This window comes from Lasiosphaeria miniovina, assembly GCF_030549165.1.
Source record: "Lasiosphaeria miniovina strain SMH2392-1A chromosome Unknown B0T26scaffold_8, whole genome shotgun sequence".
Classification (NCBI taxonomy): Eukaryota; Fungi; Ascomycota; class Sordariomycetes; order Sordariales; family Lasiosphaeriaceae; genus Lasiosphaeria; species Lasiosphaeria miniovina.
In genome coordinates, this window is record NW_026848227.1 from 1994558 (window position 1) to 2013037 (window position 18480).

The 18480-nt window shown below is 52.7% G+C and overlaps 4 protein-coding genes across 4 annotated transcripts; 2 read left to right on the plus strand and 2 right to left on the minus strand.

Annotated features, from left to right (window-relative positions):
• Positions 1 to 1528: 1528 nt before the first annotated feature.
• Positions 1529 to 9441, plus strand: B0T26DRAFT_658569 (uncharacterized protein; the record flags this gene model as incomplete). Its single annotated transcript, XM_060438886.1, has 12 exons — positions 1529 to 1723; positions 1781 to 1837; positions 1897 to 2101; positions 2156 to 2358; positions 2418 to 2658; positions 2723 to 3072; positions 3125 to 3279; positions 3355 to 4707; positions 4761 to 7451; positions 7515 to 7864; positions 7918 to 8543; positions 8599 to 9441. 12 exons carry the CDS (start codon positions 1529 to 1531, stop codon positions 9439 to 9441), a joined length of 7269 nt encoding a protein of 2422 aa, XP_060290306.1.
• A 981-nt stretch (positions 9442 to 10422) lies between these two features.
• Positions 10423 to 11432, minus strand: B0T26DRAFT_498802 (uncharacterized protein). The gene has a single exon (XM_060435365.1). It carries the CDS (start codon positions 11261 to 11263, stop codon positions 10718 to 10720), a length of 546 nt encoding a protein of 181 aa, XP_060290307.1. The 5' UTR covers positions 11264 to 11432; the 3' UTR covers positions 10423 to 10717.
• An 847-nt stretch (positions 11433 to 12279) lies between these two features.
• B0T26DRAFT_744269 (PCI domain-containing protein) lies at positions 12280 to 13979 on the minus strand (the record flags this gene model as incomplete). Its single annotated transcript, XM_060444391.1, has 4 exons — positions 12280 to 12900; positions 12972 to 13691; positions 13752 to 13808; positions 13896 to 13979. The coding sequence occupies 4 exons, from the start codon at positions 13977 to 13979 to the stop codon at positions 12280 to 12282; spliced, it is 1482 nt and encodes a 493-aa protein (XP_060290308.1).
• Positions 13980 to 15878: 1899 nt separating this feature from the next.
• On the plus strand, positions 15879 to 17483 carry B0T26DRAFT_657318 (S-adenosyl-L-methionine-dependent methyltransferase; the record flags this gene model as incomplete). Its single annotated transcript, XM_060438773.1, has 5 exons — positions 15879 to 16297; positions 16389 to 16519; positions 16580 to 16682; positions 16872 to 16967; positions 17021 to 17483. 5 exons carry the CDS (start codon positions 15879 to 15881, stop codon positions 17481 to 17483), a joined length of 1212 nt encoding a protein of 403 aa, XP_060290309.1.
• Between the last annotated feature and the right edge of the window lie 997 nt (positions 17484 to 18480).

Here is an 18480-nt window from a genome sequence, read left to right on the forward strand (position 1 = left end):
GCTGCGACGTCATTTTCTGGTCGCGCCAAGCTTCCAATGTCGTCCCGGTGCATGCATCAAAAACGCAGACCAGATACTGAACTCGCTCAGAGGCGCCTCACTTCACGCCGAGTCCGAGACCACTTCCCACTCTGAGTTCGGTACTCGTATTAACATGCATATACTCCTCTTCATACGCCGTTCTGGACCCGCGCTTGAACGACGTGGAGATGTGGTTCGCATTGTCGTCCAGATGAGCAGATGAGAATGTTGGAAGAATGCGGAGCCGTAGGTACGTGATACCCGGCTCCTGATCACAACTCAGATGAGATACCGAAGAAGGGACAATGGAAATCACATTGCACTTTCCATTTCCATCACGACCATGATTTGAGACATGCTCCCGTTGGGCGAGGCGCGCCGCGACGTGCTGAAGACGGTAATGGTTGGCTGCGTTCCGAAATTGCTCCAACTTTTGGCTAGAGCCTCTCTGGCAATACATCGAAACCCGGCATTCGGTCCCTTCTTGCTTCATCGCTTCATTAGAGTCGGTCTGTTCGGCTGGTGCCATGATAATATGGCAACATGGAAGTGGGAAGGCGCGGTCCCGAGGCACAGCTACGTCCAACACTCACACCAAATGTGGAGGCTGCTGGGTCAACTGCTGCACCGACTCCGGGTCATATCCAGAAATAGAACCAGACACACGGGGGCATCATAGGACAGCAATACAGGGGTCGCATTATTGAACTCCACATCTCGCATGGCCAACTCTGTGTTTTCCCGCCGGCGCTCGTTTCTTCTTTAACCCAGTTCTCCGATCTCCCCTGGTTTCGTCGCCATAGCGGGCTGTCTCGTGGATCTCATAATCACCGCAGTGCCACTTCACCATGACACGCCCGGCCCTTCAAAAGTTGCCACAGAGGCAACCTGGTGCATGGTGTCTTACAGACGAGTATGGGGCACGCCTTACTCGGAAGCGCGACTTGCTGCGTTGTGGTAAGAGAGAGAGGCTCTTCCTGCTAGAGGCACTCGACGTTATTTGATAAGATATCAAGGCTGTATTTGGAAGCCGCTCGGCCGGAACGTCCCTTCCATCGTTCTGCCAAGGCGTCGTTGTTCAATGGCGCTTACTGTCTCCCAGCTTCAAGTATCCCTGTCGAGTCTCGTTCCATATATTCTCAGTCTCGCCTTCCAATTCTGGGGAGCAGTGGGCGCATCGTAATAGCATCCATGCGCCCTCGCTGCTATCGCTACAACAACTCCCAAATCACTGCCCAAACTTGCGGCCTACCCGGACCGCAATTCATCCCGTCACATTCGGCATCGTGAACGAGTTTCCCCTGCCTCACTTCTGAGGCAAAACAGATGGTTGCCCCTTAATTGTGGCAAGAATCGCGCACGGCTATGCTCGTCGAAGTGTATTAATAGATAGTTCAGAGCTACTCGGTTCATATTCTACGATCATCTCCCGGGACATCACAACTCGTTCAAGCCTGCCCAGCTGAGCTTATGCCAAATTCGAGGGTTAGCACTGCCTTGAGTTACTATGATCTCCACCAACGAAGACACTTCAAGCCCCATCGCCGTCGTGGGGTTGGCCTGTCGTTTCCCTGGCGATGCCTACAGCCCGTCTGAGTTTTGGGATCTTCTCGCCAACGGCAAGAGCGCGTTCAAGCCGATTCCGCATGATCGATTAAACATCAATGGGCATTACCACCCAAACCCCGAGCGACCTGACAGTGTAAGTGGCAGTCAATATCCTCCTGCCGCAGTTCCCTGTCACTGACGAACTGAATAGTTCAATTTCAAGGGCGCTCATTTTCTCAACCAAAATGTCGGGGCTTTCGATGCCAAGGTTATTTTTGGCCCATAACTCCCTCAATCTCCTAGTACTGATTTGCCACTACTCTATAGTTCTTCGGTGTTGCACCAGCCGAGGCAAATGCTATAGATCCCCAGCAGCGTCTTCTTCTGGAAGTGACATATGAAGCTATTGAGAGTGGCGAGTTTCTCTTTTTCCTATTTATGCGTCTTTTTACTGACCTGCCTCCAGCTGGACAACCAATGGAGTCGATAAAATGCACCAACACTTCGGTCTTCATTGGATCGTTTGTCAACGGTACGCACCTCCAGATGATACTTGTGGCTCGCTCTTTTGACCTTGGTTATCTAGACTACGAGCAGATCTCAATGAGAGACCCCCAAAATATGGCACCAGATTGTGCGATTGGCAACGGCACTGCCATTATGGCCAACCGGATCTCATACTTCTTTGATCTCCACGGCACAAGCCAAACTATAGATACGGGATGCAGCGCCAGTCTTGTGTGTGTTCACCAAGCTGTAAACAGCCTGAGAAGCAAGCAGTCTAATATGGTAAGTCAGCCAAAACATGTTACAAAGCATTGTGTAACTAACTCAGGCATTGTTGATAGGCTATTGCGGGCGGCGCGAGTCTAATCTTGGCTCCTAACACAATGATGCCGATGACAACCCTCCCTTTCCTCAGTGAAGATGGCAAATGCTTTACATTCGACTCTCGTGCCAATGGCTACGGCCGAGGTGAGGGTGTTGGTATTGTAGTGCTCAAACGACTCGATGACGCGATTAGGGACAATAATACTATCCGCGCCATCATCCGAGGCACCGCGAGCAATCAAGATGGGCGTACTCCTGGTATGCCCTATGTCTTCATTCGAAATCTCGGGCTTCTGGGTTGCAAAGTTGACTGTGGTCTTAGGCATCACCGTACCTAACCCGGATGCACAAGTCCGCTGCATCAGGTCGGCCTACCTTGACGCTGATCTCGATCCTGCCGAAACATCGTACGTCGAGTGCCATGGGACAGGAACCAAAGCTGGCGACTGGCGAGAATTGAAGGCAATATCCGAGGCTCTGTGCAGCAACCGTGGTGCTGGGGAGCCCCTCTTCGTTGGCTCAGCGAAGCCAAACATTGGCCACCTAGAAGCTGCAGCTGGTATCTCTGGCTTGATCAGGGCTATCTTAATTGCGGAAAAGGGTCAAATCCCGCCCCAGATTAATTTCGAGGCATGGAACCCCGACATACAGCACGAGGCATGGAGAGTCGATGTACGTTTTCACCTCGAACCCTACTGGTATTCGTCCTTTCTGACCATCTCAGATCGCGGCAGATTTGATGAAATTCCCGTCCAGTGGTTTACGCCGCATCGGTGTCAACTGTTTCGGCTTTGGCGGGACAAATGCTCATGGGGTGCTCGACGATGCGAGAAGCTTCCTCAAACAGCGGGGCCTACAGGCACATCACAATACCGTCACGTCCCGGAGAAAGTACAGCCTGGATAGCGATTCGAACTTTGTCGTTACCCCAGCCTCGTCGACTCGGTGCAGTAGCTCTTTGGGAAACTGGGAGCTTGCCTCTCAGTCCCAGCTTTACGAATTCTTGGGCGACATCTACACCATACCTCATCTCTTTGTTATTTCAGCACAACACCGCGAGGGACTTTCCACGATAACATCATCCCATCTTTCCTATATCGAAAACCACGCCACAGACCCTGATTTCTTTCGCGACTATTCCTACACAATGTACGCCAGACGGTCTCATCTGCAGTACAAATCCTTAATTGTCGCAAAGTCGGTCGCAGAACTGACCCAAAAGATGGCCGCCATTGACCAATCCAAAATAATCCGCTCAGACTCACGTCAACAATTCAAGCCTGCTTTGGTCTTCTGTGGGCAAGGCGCGCAATGGTCTCGAATGGGCATGGAGCTCATGGCATTTGACGTGTTCCGCGAGAGCATTGAAGCTGCAGATGAATATTTGAGGGGAATTGACAGCGGTTTCGGTCTTGTTGCCAAGCTAGGCAAATGCAAAGAGTCGGCCGAGATCAATTTGCCAGAGGTTGCACAGTCAGGAACAACTGCGCTGCAAATAGCTCTGGTTGACCTCTTGCGAGCTTGCCAGATCAAGCCCGTTGCAGTCGTCGGCCATTCGTCTGGCGAGATTGCCGCGGCTTATGCTGCCGGCTTCCTAAGCCGCGAGGACGCGTGGAAGCTCGCCTTTCATCGCGGTAAGTGTGCTGCAGCCCTAAAGCACCTCCGAGGCCGAATGCTTGCCGTTGCTCTGTCAGAATCCGTGGTTGGGGAGTATATTGGTCTGGCACGACCGAGGTCTGTGGCAGTGGCTTGTGTCAACAGCCCGCAGCTCGTTACTCTCTCGGGCGATGAGGACTCGATTCTTACTATCAAGGCAGAGCTTGACAGGAAAGGGATCTTCAACGTTCTGGTGGCTACCGAGACGGCATACCATTCGCACCATATGAAGCTCGTATCACAGCAGTATCAACGCTCCATTTCAGACATTAAGCCTTGCACCGGATTTGGGATCGCGATGTATTCATCCGTTACAGGCGCTGAGATTTCAGCGCTTGAGCTAGGCCCCCTATATTGGGCCACGAACCTGTGTGAACCGGTTCAGTTCAGTAAAGCCGTCGCCTCTATGATGAAGCCATCACTGCCAGATCGTCCTGTTCCAAACGCTTCCATAGAGGTGAGCCCCCACCGGGTCTGGCCGAAAGCGCTCAAGCAGATACTGGATGATATTGGCTTTCGAAACTCGCCAGTGCCCTACCACTCAATGCTTGAGCGCGGCAGGGACGCAATTGGATCTGTGCTGCAACTTGTTGGAGACCTCTTCCTTTGCGGGACGCGGGTAGACTTGGGTTGGTTTTTTAAAAGGTTTGTGTACCATGTCGTCTTGTCGAATGTGATTGACTAATATGCAATAGCCACTTCAGTCCTGCTCGGCCCAAGTGCCTCGTCGACCTTCCTAGGTATCCTTGGGACCATTCAAGGACTTATTGGCAGGAGTCTCATATCTCTCGTGCCAATCGCTTCCGACAGTACGGGCGACGAGACTTCGTTGGGTCTCTCTCAGACGACGCGGTTTTTCCATTCGAACCACGGTGGCGGGGACACTTCCGCACGACGGAGAATCCTTGGATCCTCGATCATAAGGTGCAAAACAAGATTCTTTATCCGGCGGCTGGGATGGTTGTCATGGCCATAGAGGCGGTGAGGCAGGTCATCCACGACTCCATCGATCAGCCGTCAGATGTCCTGGACTTTGAGGTCTCGCAGTTCCAAATCAAAGCTCCAATGGTGATCTCGACTGATGGGCGCGGACTGGAGTATTTCTTGAACGCAAAGCGAACTGCAGATTCGTCTCTGCGCAGAGTCACGACCTGGACCTACGAGTTTACCATCTTCTCGAAACCGTATGAGGATTCCCCATGCCTAGAAAATGCCAGGGGACTCGTAAGTGTTCGTTTCCATGGACGTGGTGCTGAGAAGCGTCAGATTGCCAGGTTGCTCTGTAAGCCGCTCAAGGAGAAGTGGCGCAACCAGAGCACGCGCTTACAGAGCCCTTTCGAGCTGTACGAGAGTCTTTGGGCAGCGGGGATGAATTATGGTCCATCGTTTAGGAATATCATTGGCGTTGGCCCAACCAGAGCTTCTGGCAGGGTCAATGAATGCTGGGCGTCAATTGCGGTTCCGAATACCAGAGCAAAAATGCCCAAGCAGTTCGAATTCGACCACATCATCCACCCAGCCACCCTCGACGCCATGTTCCAGACCGTCTTCACGCTCGGAAGCGAACCAATGGTTCCCTTTTACATAGAAAGCGTCCGAGTAGCTGCCAATATCCAGCACACGGCTGGCAGCGAGTTTTTCGGCGTTACTAAAGGATCTGAGGTTGGGCTCCGGGAAGCATCTGCAGACATCGACATGTGGCAACATGAGAAAACTGGAGAGAACGTTGCAGGAGAAACCCACGTCGTCGAGGTTACCGGGCTCCGCGTTAAGTCTATCGTCTCTGCCACATCTGGCGGGCTTGGTTTCTTGCCAAGCTACCGAAATCTCTCGTCAAGTATGGTATGGAAAGAGGACATACGGTACGCTGAGTTTGAGGACTTGAGAAACTGGCTTGATATTTTTGGCCACAAGATTCCGGGAGCCGCTATTCTCCATGTTGGCGAAAGCCTGCGGGTGATTTCCACCGTCTTTCAGGTCCTCGCCGAGAACGACGGTGTACCATCCAGCAATCCCCGGCTTGCAAAGTACACAATCAGCTCCAAAACAGACAATGCCTATGTTGCAGCTTCAACCTCGGTGGCTTTGAAGCATCGGCCCCTCCTAGCCTACGAGCCTTCGCTTGAGCTGTCGAAATCGGACATTCTCCGTCAGTTCGACCTTGTCATATTCGAAAACACGAGTTTACAGGACCGGGAGGATGTTGAGAAGCTTGTCAATCCATCCGGCTTTCTCTTAATCTTGTCAGAGCAGCCTACCGACAAATCCCCTGTCCGGCAATTTCGCTCTCTTTCCCATCCACCAACACCGCCCCATGGGACAACAGACCCGGTCAGCACCGCTATGCATGCAGCAGATTTTGGGTTCCTGCAATTATCTAGCAGGCCTGGAATGCAGCAGTTCAAGAGCGAGAACTTTGATGATATCGTCATCCTCACGCCTCATCCAAGCCAATCAAGCGCCAATTGTGTCGCACATTGTCTGCAAAATCTCCTGTACGAGGCTGGCTTCAAGGCCCGCGTCAAATCTACCTCGTGGTCAAACGATATCTCACGAGTGGAGAGCAATTCGGTTCTCATCTCCCTTCTAGACCTACTCACCGAAGACGGGTTCGTGTTCAACATGGACAGCCAGCAGTTTGACCTCGTGAAAAAACTGCTTCAGACTACTAAAGGTCTGCTGTGGGTGACCTGTGGCGCGCAGATCCAATGCGAGCGTCCTAAGAATTCTCCCTTTCTGGGCTGGGCTCGGACACTGCGCTCCGAAGACCCCCAAAAGCACATTGTGTGCCTGGACCTCCAGCCTCAAGACTGCCACGATGAAGCAATGGCAAAGAAGATACAGACAATATTTTTGGACTCGTTCATCGCTCCCAGTGTGGCTCGTGTCCGAGAAACAGAATACACGGAGCGTGGGGGACGGTTCTACATCCCGCGTCTTTCACCCACCGAGGGCCTGAACTCGGCCATAGAGCAGGGACCCAAGGGCGGCCGACATTTCGAAATGCGAGCTATAATTCCCGGTCGTGATGCAACGAAGTTGGAGGTTGGCTCTCCCAGTAACGTAGAGAGTCTTTATCTCTCGACTGATACCTCGGATACCCCTGCCCTAGAATCTCACCAGGTCCGAATACAGGTACATCAGACCTTTCTCCTTCCTCACGATTTTGAGGCGGTCCTTGGGAGAAATACACAGACTTCGATCGGCGTAGATGTTGCTGGGACGATTGTCGGGCTAGGTAACAAAGTCACCAGGTTCAACATCGGCGAGCAGGTTGTTGGCTTTGCCAAGGGCTCTGCACAAAGTTCAGTGGTTGTGTCCGAGGATTATGTGACACTCCGCCCTGAACTTCACGGCTCTAACCCAGTTCGCAGCAGTCAAAACACTAGTTCTCTGTTGTCTCGTGCATCTAACTGGCCCTTGCGGACCTGGGACTCGTCAGGGCTGCTTCCGTGGAGTATGGCTACGATTCTCACAGCCTATTACTCGACCAAGGGCATCAACGAAGGCAGCTCCGTCACTGCACTTGTACAAGCTGCCGCTGGGCCATTTGGACAGGCGGCAATCGCCGTTTTCCAGCACATGGGGTTGAGAGTTATTGCCGTGGTAGCAAACGACCAACAAGCTCAAGTAATCAAGTCAGTGTTCGGCCTTGAGGATACATACATTGTCCTGGAGGGTCCCCGTCTGTCTGAACGCATCCGCGAGGTGTTAGAGAAGCTGGACCGGTCCCGCAGCTCCGTCGATCTGGTTTTCGACTCTCCGGGCCGTGGCTACATGGAGACAAACTTTTCATGCGTGGCTAGCTGTAAGTCACTCCGTACTTTCGAGTTAAATAACCTAGAAGCTAACGCAGGGTAGTTGGTCGTGTGTTTCAAGTTGCCGCGAGGTCGGCAGACTGGGAGAACACGCGGTTTCCCCGTCACTGCTTCGAATTTATCCGATTTGACCTTCACGAGTACCTGGGGAGGGGCTTGCCACTGGAAAATGACTTCCTTGAGCTATACGACGCAGTCAGTCAGCAGTTCCTCCCGGACAAGATCCCCCCGTCTTGTCATGTCTTCTCCTTTGGCTACGCGGGCGACGCTCTGAAGCAAATGGAGAAAGATCTCGGTGCGGGCCAGTATATCCTCGAGGCCAGAGCGGAAACTGCGCGAATCGCGGTTGACCTGGTACAGCGCCGCATGGCTCTGTATTCTAACGGGATATATGTCATCATTGGCGGCTTTGGCGGTCTCGGCCTCAGAATTTCGGAGTGGCTTGTCGAGCGTGGCGCAGGACACGTCGTCTTGGTTTCTCGCACGGGAGCCCCGTATGGCCAAGCATCCAGACGACAGTTCGAAGATCTGAGCTCCAAGCCAGGAGCCCAAATATACTCGTACCGGCTAGACATCTGCAGTTCCATAGAAGTGGATACTTTTATAACGTGGTTGCAGAGAAAGGGGCCCAAGCTTAGGGGGGTTATCCATGCTGCTGGTATCTTGAAGGTCAGTGTTCAAGCCGTTCCTGACCCTGAATAGGGTAGTGTTAACTGTTCACTAGGACGTTTCGCATAACAGCATGGAGTATGAAGACTGGACCGCGGCTACAGAAGTAAAGACGACTGGATCGTGGAACCTCCACAAAGCCCTGCCACGAGACTTGGATTTCCTGATATTCCTATCCTCGGCGGCCGGTGTCATTGGCAACCGCGGCCAAGCCAACTACGCAGCTGGCAACGTTTTTCAGGACGCCCTTGCTCGCCACAGGACTGCGCAAGGAATGCACACCGTCTCTCTAGATCTCGGCCCTGTCGTTGGCGCCGGCATGGTCGACCAAAAGATGATGGACCACCTCCGGATGATTGGCTTCTTCGGCCTCCGAGTCCAGGACATGCTCTTTATGCTCGAGCGAGCAATTTCAGGCTTCGGGACTGGAGACACACCCATCCCGCCCCAGGTAGTGATGGGCGTCGGCACTGGGGGGCTTATCCGGCAGAACAAGCCAGCCGATGCGTTCTGGACCGAGACGGCTCTCTTCGCACATCTCAACCGCGTAGATCTGACCGCGGAGGTTCTCGAGGACGTTTTAGGGTCTCGAGGCGGCGACGATGTGAATCTCCAGCACGTCCTTGCCATGGTGTCTACGGTGGAGGAGGGCGTCGCGGCCCTCATGGGCCCACTCGTCGACGCCCTCGTGGCCGTTATCCCGGGCATCGACGCTGCCGACGTCAGGCCGCACATGACGCCCACGGAGTGCCACAGCGACTCGATGCGGGGCGCCAAAATCGATAACTGGCTGAAGCGGGCTACGGGTGTCTCCATTGGACAAGGTCTCAACAGCATGCCGCTGCGAAAGATATGCGAGGAGGTGATGCGCAAGGGGGGGTTCTTGGGGGGTGTTTGAGTTGACGTTGAAAGAGTGTTGGTTGGTAATTGGTAAGAGTGAAGAGTGAAGAGTGAAGAGTGCTAACTGCTGCGGAAGTAATGCGGGCTAATACGAAAGAGGCGGGTGTTTACTTATTTTAATTGAGAAAGCTAGTTTCTTCCCATAGCTATACACTCATTTCCTGCCTAAAATTCATGATTAGTGTCATCGTATAACTGGCCCAGCTCTTCCACCTCCTCAAACACAGCTTTTAAGAAGCCGAGCAGAGCCAGGATCTCCGACTGCAGGCGCGTGAGCTGTCTCACGGCGTCGTGGAGAAGACCACGTATCTCCGACTAATTACAGATTATAGCACTTCAAGAGAAGGAGAGAATCTTCCCAGCTCTCCAAGAGGCTGCACGGAGCCTAGGCGTTGCATACGACCACATCAAGCCCGCCGCGATTGAACTCGAAAGATCCTGTCTCGAGCAGCACTCGGCCATGGCAGTCATGTCGTCGAGAGTAACGACAATCCTGGCCAATGCCTCGACCCTGAGGCTCTTGGCGCCACACGAGAACCTGGTATACCGCGTGTCCGATATAGTCGCTGACTTTTCGCGAGACGGTGCTGCAGGTGCCGCTCCGGTCAAGGCTACCGTTGCTCGACTTGCTGCCGCGCTGGACAAGATGAAGTCCAATGCAAAGGTCGTGGATGTGTTGAGGAGTTTGGAAGACAGGGATGACTACGTCGAGATACTGGAGGCGACGGATGATGATAATGATAGGGTCTATTATTGCCTCGCCATGCAGTGGAGGTCGGGTTCTAATAAGAAGGCTTCTACCCCTGAGAATTTTCCCAATACGGTATTATGGTACTTCCTCGAATAACAGACGAACTACTTATATTATCTATATACTTAAACTACTACTGCCTATAGACGTACGTCTTTCTCGAAATTCTGCTGTTCAAAGGCCCACGGGGTGATGAATATCTCTTCGGCAGAGTATCATATGATCTACGGTCCAAACAGCCTGGCCCCGGTAGAGGCGAGAATGTCATCTACCGACTAGTGATGGGGCGGCCACATTTCGAAATCCTAGACTGCCCACCTATCGAGTGCTCGTTAAATTTTTCGGACACGAGACGAAGCAAAACATCCATGGTTCCCGGTTACGGCAACTGGGCAGGCAATCCCCTTGAGGGGGAAGTTGGTGATGGCTCTCGCTCTCCTTTTCGCCAATGTTTCAATCTTGACCCTACACATGCTACTCACAGCACTCAATCCCCGCAACAAAGTAAAGCAACCCAGCTCACTCAGTTCTTTCTCAGCGATGGGGCCAAAATCTTTGTAACCCTTTTTTCCTCTACAGACGTTACACAGCTCTCCCCCGCTTCCTTCCAGCTCCGACTCGACCCAGATCTGGTACTGTACCTACCTAGGTACACTACGTAAATACGAAGACGTTCGAGTGGTAGTAAGAGACGGTACTGATACAAGTAAAAACCACAATAGTCGCCTAAAGTACCTACATGAAAGGGGAAAAAAGTAAAAAGGAATGCCGGGGAAAAGGTTCCGGTGCACGCCACACCCCCTGTAACTGCGGAACGCAGACCACGACAGGAACCAATGTTGAAATTGAGGGGAGTGCCGGTCAAGGCGAGGTACATACATACATCTACATATACATATACATGTCGAATGGCTTTTCTTCCTTGCGGGTGTCGTATCAGGAGGATGAGAGAAATAAGGATAAGGAGGAGCCTCTGTCCGGTGCGGATATGTGTATATGTGTGTGTGTGTGCCAATGCAACTTTTTCTTTTTTCCCCTTCCCCAAGCCTCGTTTGTCCAGTTCGCTCATTAGCTTACCATATGACCCCGCCTAGATTGTTCCAAGTATGCGGGTTGCGTATTCCGAGCGGGGGAAGTAGCTGTAGGTGTGAGTGTGTGGCCGAGTTCGAGCTTGAGTTGGGTTGGGAATCTAGAAGGGCGTTCGTTGTGGAGGGTTGCGTTGGACCTCTTTGGTTGAGCACAGTATCCGTACATTACGCCAATCACCGCCCTGTTCGACTTGCAGGACCCAATGCAAGTTGCAACTAACTTTCGCGAATGCATGTATGCTGAATGGAGGAGAAAAAGAGAGGATGGACTGCACTTAGGGAGGAGGCCACTTCTATTCGTCACAGATCCGAGAGAGAATGGGAAAAATACACCTTCGCTCGAGCTGGCAGATTTGCCCTTCTGAGCGATTCCCACGCCGCGCACTGTGGTGCGCCGAAGCCGGGTGGCGTCATCATGCCCCCAAACCCTCCTCTAGCTCAAGGGAAAGTCTTCCTCTTTCTGCCTTTCTGGCATCTATCACCTGCATTGCATTAGTGTGCAAAGGAGTAGCCGAGAAGCTCTGGGGCACGCAAGTTCGAGAGAAGAAATCCTACTACCCGTCCAGTGTGTCCATCCATTCAGGTGCCACGACCGCCTCCTTTTTTTTTTTTTGCTTTTCTTGAAGTCCCTCTCTGGAAAAACGTGCATATACGGGCCCGAAAAGCTCCGGTATGATAAGGAGCCGCTGCCACTCACGGAATTCCAGGAGAAACTTCCGGACCAACTACCTCTCAGGATCTCTCGACTTGATCGCGCGACCAATCACAAAACGACTTCAAAACGGGAAATGCACATGCCTCAAAGCCAAGACCTAGCTTGGCCCAGTGGGATGTTTCCGATGAAGGGAAGCAAAGGGCTTGCCGACTTCTTGCCTTTCAAAGAGCCGACCACCAACTGTCATGTCTATTCGTACAGCCATCTATGTCTGGACAACAATACACACTTCGCTCCAAACACTGGCGTTCGCTCAAGCTCCCGCCGTGAATTGGTTTCTCTCTAACGCGCCTTCTTGCCCTCCTTGCCCCCCTTCTTCGACTTGAAGCCGGGCTGGATCCTAGCCATCATTTGCTCCTTTGTGATGAGGTGGTCGATCCTCTCGAGGAGGCCAAGTAGGCTCTTCATATTGAAGCTCCACTCGTTCAAGATATCGTCGGCATCGCGGGGCTTGGCGAAGCTAACAACGCGAGCCGGACGGTCGATCTTGGCGTGCACCGTCTTTGATGTCACCAGCTCGCTGATGTACTTTTCCGTCTCATCCTCGGTGAGATCCAGCAGCCGTGTGAGACGCGCTAGCTTAATCCGCGTGTAGTACTTGGCCACAACACGTACATTGTGCTCAATGACTCGCTTCCGTAAATCCTGCCACCGCTCAAACGCCTTCTCGTCGCTCGACTGCCCTTCAGCCGAGTCGAAGATCTCGGTATCGCAGAGGTGCGGCCCGAACAGCTTGGACACCTCGGGCCACCGCATCAGCTCGTGCACTGTGAACAACTCAAGGAACTCTGCATTCTCAGCCACCTCTGTATTTCGCGTGTCCTTGTGGACTCGGTGGAGAAGGTCGTGTTGCTCGTTGTCGTGCGGCGCTAGGATGACGAAGTAAATGATTCGTTGGAGGACCTACGAGAGCGGTCAGTACGTGCTCCGGATGAGCGCGGTTATCATTAGGAGACATGGGGAAAAGGGCATACCGCTTGAAGCTTCACTGGGTCCTGCTCTACAGCTTCGGTGTCAAGGACCTGTCTGTAGTGCTTGCAAGCGTCGAGGTACTTGGAATCGTGCTTGGCCAGAACGATCTGCTGCTCGTAGTATCGCAGCTTGAGGTCTGTGACATCGTCCTCCTTGACCTCGGGCACCTCCTCACCTCTCGCCTTCTTCTTCTCACGCTCAGCCTGCTCCTTTTCAAGCTGCTCGGGCGTCTTCTTTGGCTTCCGTGATAGGTATTTGGTGCTGATCTTGCGGCTGAGGATACCAGCCTGGTTCCAGTCACTGCTCTCGATGCAGAGCGCTACCTGAGCTAAGATGAATTCCGTCTTTTCCCGCCGCTCCATAGAGCCAAACGTCTCAACCTGAAGCTCGCAGAGAATGTCGGTAGCCGCCTTGAGATCGCCTTGTCCCTTCTTGATGTCGGATAAGATCTTGGTCACGCGTGCCCGCTCAACCTCGACGAAGATCTTGCCCTCGGTAACGGTCCGCAGCGTCTCAATGACAGAGAGTTTGGTTTCCAAGTTCGGAGTCTCGTCGAGGAAGCCCATGATGGTCTGCACCATGCGCGTGATGGCCTGTTTCAGCTGGCCATGTTTCTTAGACAGAATGAGGGTCTGGTCGTTGAGGAGGTCCCATTTGCCGGCATCTTTGCAGACGGCAATTATGGTGGTCAGGATGCGTGATGTGGATGCGAGATCAGACGCCTATTGACAGTGGTTGTATGTTAGATGTCAATCTCGCCGCCCGACGCTTCGGGCGCTTACCTGGCGCGTCTGCTTCTCGAGCACGGAAAGCTTCTCGATGGCGGCCTGGACGTCTGTCTGTAAAATGCGGGAGTTGATGTCAGCACAAGCTTGGAGTTGGGCATGTTCAACGTCGGGCATTGACAATCAACACGATGCGCGCACCTTTGCGAGCTGCTTAGCTTCGGGAATCTGCTTGTCGGTCTCTTTCGAAAAGTCCTTCTCGGGCTTCAATGCAGCGTCCGCCATCGTGAGGAGCGTCTGACCGTGGTAGGCAAGTGCCGGATTTGTAGTGCGATTGCGACGAGTGGGTTGTGATGCGTCGTTGAAAGTTGCGGTTGTGCGGGTGGGATCGAGGTTTAGCAGGCGCTCGCGTTGGTTGCTTGTTGCTGATGATGCCAGGCCGGTTCCACGTCAGTTTGGCTCTGCCTGCTGTAAGGCACGTAGCTAACTAAGCCAAGGCTAGGGCTGATTGAGGCTGAAGCTAGACTGAAGAGGGGAGACCCATTTTTCCCCCCGTCCTCAGCCACTAACGCCACGAATCTACTCCGTGCTCCGTACCTTCCTCTCCATACTAGTATTCGAAGCATCCCCCACTAATATTCCGTACATACGTCAAATTTCGGCGAAGTTGTACGGATCGAGGCAACTAGCTTTCTTGAGCCCCGTCTCATGGCAATAGAGTGTCTCTGTGACAGCCGTCGCTTACCTGAATTTACCTCATGTTCTCAAGCCTCACACGTTCCGTCCCACCATTTTGCACTGTTCCAATTGCATTTGTGGATTCCGATTATGTCGCCTGTGCTAACTTGCTGACCATCAACCAGTCAATCGAGCCCCAGGCAACTCATGAACGAAAGTGGCGGCCGGAACTCAGGCTTCTCCATTGGGCTGACTTGACTGAGACATTGCCTGCAGCAAGACAGTTGAGCGCGTGCCTGCCCGTTGACCAAGAGCCTCTCGGGCGCCAAGCGGCGGTGGGCTCCAGCCGGCAAGGTTACCGTACATACCTTCCCTACAGGTAATCGAGAAACGCCTTTTAACTGGGCAAGATCCATGGCAGGACGCAGTCTAGACCGCTTGTGCAGACCGCGAGGCAGGCATCGACGTCTTTGGGGGAAAGAGCTTCCGATTTCTTTCTCCAACTGTCTCCTTCCCCTTCACAATAGTACCTTCCAGCCTCCCCAACATTCCATCCTCTTGCGCAGTCTACGATGTTGTCATTTCCCAGGGCCTGTGCTCGTTCTTCTTCTCGTAGATGATCAGCCTGCCAGTTGGCTATTAGCCTCGGGATCAAGCGCGTGGGTGGTCATACCCTCGGCGCAGAAACGGATCTTCTGGCCTGACAGTTGAGGGCTCGTTGCCACCCATCCGTAATAGCTCGGTCTCCCGTTAGCTTACCTTACCCGGCAGGCCGTGTAGGTAACGGCTTTGAGGCCAGCACTTGCGGCAGTCCGAAGGCGCTCGAGATCCGATTTGTTCTTTCTGGCATCTACGCTGCAATCTGTCTCTCCTGCCCGCCTTCCCCAACCTTACTCCTCTTGTTCAACCGCAGTTCACCTTCTCCTTACCACAAAGTTCCATTGGCCTGCTGGATCATGTCCTCCTATTAGGAATACAGGAACCATGTGAGCAGCCATGTTCGCCCCTCTTCCGTTTGTGTAACCATCGGGAGTACCTCTGGCAGCTGAGACCGCCAGGCACAACACTTGTTCTTGCCTGTTCAGAACATGAGCAGTCCGGTGCGACGACACAGCTTGTCGCCGCTTCAGATTACGTGCCAGCACATCTCTTTCCTCGGTATACCTCTCCTTTGTCAACTTGATTTGAATAGATGCTGGCCTATGATTATTCATCATGGAGCGCCCTCCAATTGAGTTGGCCGTATCTGGAACCTTGGTGCTGCATCAGAAGCAAAAACCGCAAAACTCTACGACCCCAAGATCAAACACAGAGGTCGTGTCGCTGCCACCTATCCAGTCACCAGTTTCAAGCGGTGCATTGGAGGAGGGTCAGCCCGCAGGAAGCACAACAGATCCAGCTGCCCCCGGTCACACCTCGCCCGAGCTATATCGGCCCTCGCCAGTAACCAACCACGCCTCTCTCTTTCCCAATGACAGCTCAAACTTCACTCTCGGCCTCCCAGGCATGGCTCTGCCAGTGTCCGTCTACCCGTCGTCCCCGCATCCGAGTCAGTTTCCGGCATCTTTTCCAGAGTCTCTCGATCCTTGGGGAATTTCACACGGTCGCGAGAACCTCTCGTCTCCGTACTACTTTCATGGTTCAATCCAGCCAAGAAATTTGTCATACAGCAGCCCGGAAGACAGTACTGAGGACCGCGGCAAGTCAGACGAGAATTTAGAGCAGACTGCAGCACAACAGGCTGAGGACGGCAACATCATTGTTGACAGCTACGATACAGCCACGGATGCTGGTTACAGTACGGGTTCCGACATTTCCGCCTCGACGTCGCTTTCAGAGAGCGTATCCGACTTCGTCTACGAAAATGGACGGAGATATCACAGTTTCCGTGAAGGCCGCTATAATTTCCCCAATGACGACGTTGAGTATGTATTTGCAATGTTCATTTTTTTTCTTCCCACCTTCTCGCCCATTCACTTCCCAGAGAGCAAATAAACGCTGACGCTAAACCTAAAGGCAACAACGCGAAGATTTGAAACACATGACATTAAAGATGCTTTGCGGTCGTCTTCACTTCGCACCAATCGGAGACAGCCCGCAAGAAGTCTTGGACATTGGCACTGGGACCGGGATCTGGGCCATCGAGAGTGAGAGTTCCATGCCCATCCACGCCGTTGAGATAGCACGGGGCTAACTATTCCCGGTAGTAGGTGACTTGTTCCCAGGTGCAAGCGTATTAGGTGTCGACCTCAGCCCGATTCAGCCGAGCTGGGTGCCGCCAAATGTGCGATTCATGGTCGATGACGTTGAGTAAGTTGGGTTTCGCGAGGTTCAAGCCCAGTCTTGATCTCTTGTCCGAGACTATCTACGGAAAGCCGTACTGACTTGGATTTCTTCTAGAAGCAAGTAAGTGGCAACTTGCCCGGTTTCGATGAGCGGTCCATTATCCCAAGGCGGAGCCTTGGCTTGGTGGGGGGTACAATAACTAATACATGGAAGATGGCTCCACCCGGCAAACTATTTCGACTATATTCACAGCCGGCACACCGTCATGGCAATCAAGAATTGGCCGCGTCTAATGAAGAGAAGCTTAAAGTATGTTCAATAGTGGCATTGCTAAGAGAGAGCAGCCGCTAATAACTGGCCAGACATTTGCGCCCCGGTGGCTGGTTTGAACTTCAAGAGGTCCACCACTGCCCCATATCTGCTAATGGGACCATGGCTGTTGATCACCCCGTTGCAGAGTACTGGCGGTTAATCAACGACGGATTGGCTAACCTCGGAATAAATTTCCACGCAGTGTCCGAGGGACGTCTTACCAGTATGATGCGAACTTCCGGATTCGTGAACGTTACAGAACGGGTGTTTCAAATACCCATCGGCACGTGGCCGAAGGACAGAGTTCTGAAGGATGTGGGGCAACACTGGCGTTCTGTTCTACTAGACGGAGTCCAGGCTATTGCTCTGGGCCCTTTGACAAGAGGGTGTGGTTGGACTCGAGAAGAAGTTGAACTACTGCTGGTACAGGTGCGTAAGGCTTACTATGACAACAGTTGCCTGATGTATATGCCGCTACATGTCATTTATGGGCAAAAGCCTCAGGATGGTTGAGGCTACATGTCGTCACCGGATGCCCTGTTGGCTGTCTGGCTCCCTTTCTTCTTCTTTGGAGCTCGGGTTGTCTTAGGGGTTGTCGTTGATGGATGAGTGATCTAAGCAACTCACTTCTACTGAGTTTTCTTCGTGGCTTATTACAGATGTCTATGATAGCACTTTATTAGCGCTTGTGGACGAAGATACTTAGATTTTTAAGGCATGGACTGAGCCCAAATTACCACGCTCGCCTATTTTCTAATCTTTTTTCCGAGACGGCCACGGGCTGCTATTATCGACTAGGAAATAGCTTGCTTTTACCCGTTTGCCTGCGAGTATAGCGTTAAGGATACCGTCCTTGGTTCTTCAAACCCATCCTTTAGCTGGTATTCGTTATTTAAGGAGCGGATATCCTATCTATTACCCCGAGCAGGGTACCATACAAAGCTACTAAAGGCGCTCAGGATTATCGATGAATCCAAGAAGAGAAATATAGCGCGAAACGTCGGTGTCCGAGTTCAGGCGAAGTGGGTAGAGAGGGAGAACGTTGAAATATCCTCAGACCTTCGTCAAGGTTGGGTTCTTAAAGCTGGCGTTGAAGTTCCCGGGCCATTCACCAAGGACAACCAAGCGAATCTTGCTCCCGTTATACAAGCAGATTCCCGGAGGAAGGGGTGCCGGTTCATACTTCGGCCTGCTGTGGCGGCGCTCTGTTTTATTTGTATTGTCTGCTTTGGAAGGATAGATATAACTTCCCGTCTCAACTGATCTTGTTTGACCCAACTCGGCACTGACGGCCCCGAGTTGGGCTGATCGGAACGAGTTACACACTCCCGTGGGCTCGCATGCATGTTGAACGAGCTCAATCTTGGAGCCGGACGGCCAATCTTGGCTCCAACTAGCAGCAGAAGGTAGCAATCATAGCCGAGGACACCGATTTCAGGGCCGGATAGTGGCCGAATAAAGCATCACAGGGAAGTGGATTGGTCAATGTTTTAGTAGCATTGAGCACGAT

What these genes read in the sequence shown, in the direction of transcription:
- B0T26DRAFT_498802 (XM_060435365.1), bottom strand. Translation starts at nt 11,263, where the DNA reads ATGAGCGAACTGGACAAACGAGGCTTGGGGAAGGGGAAAAAAGAAAAA.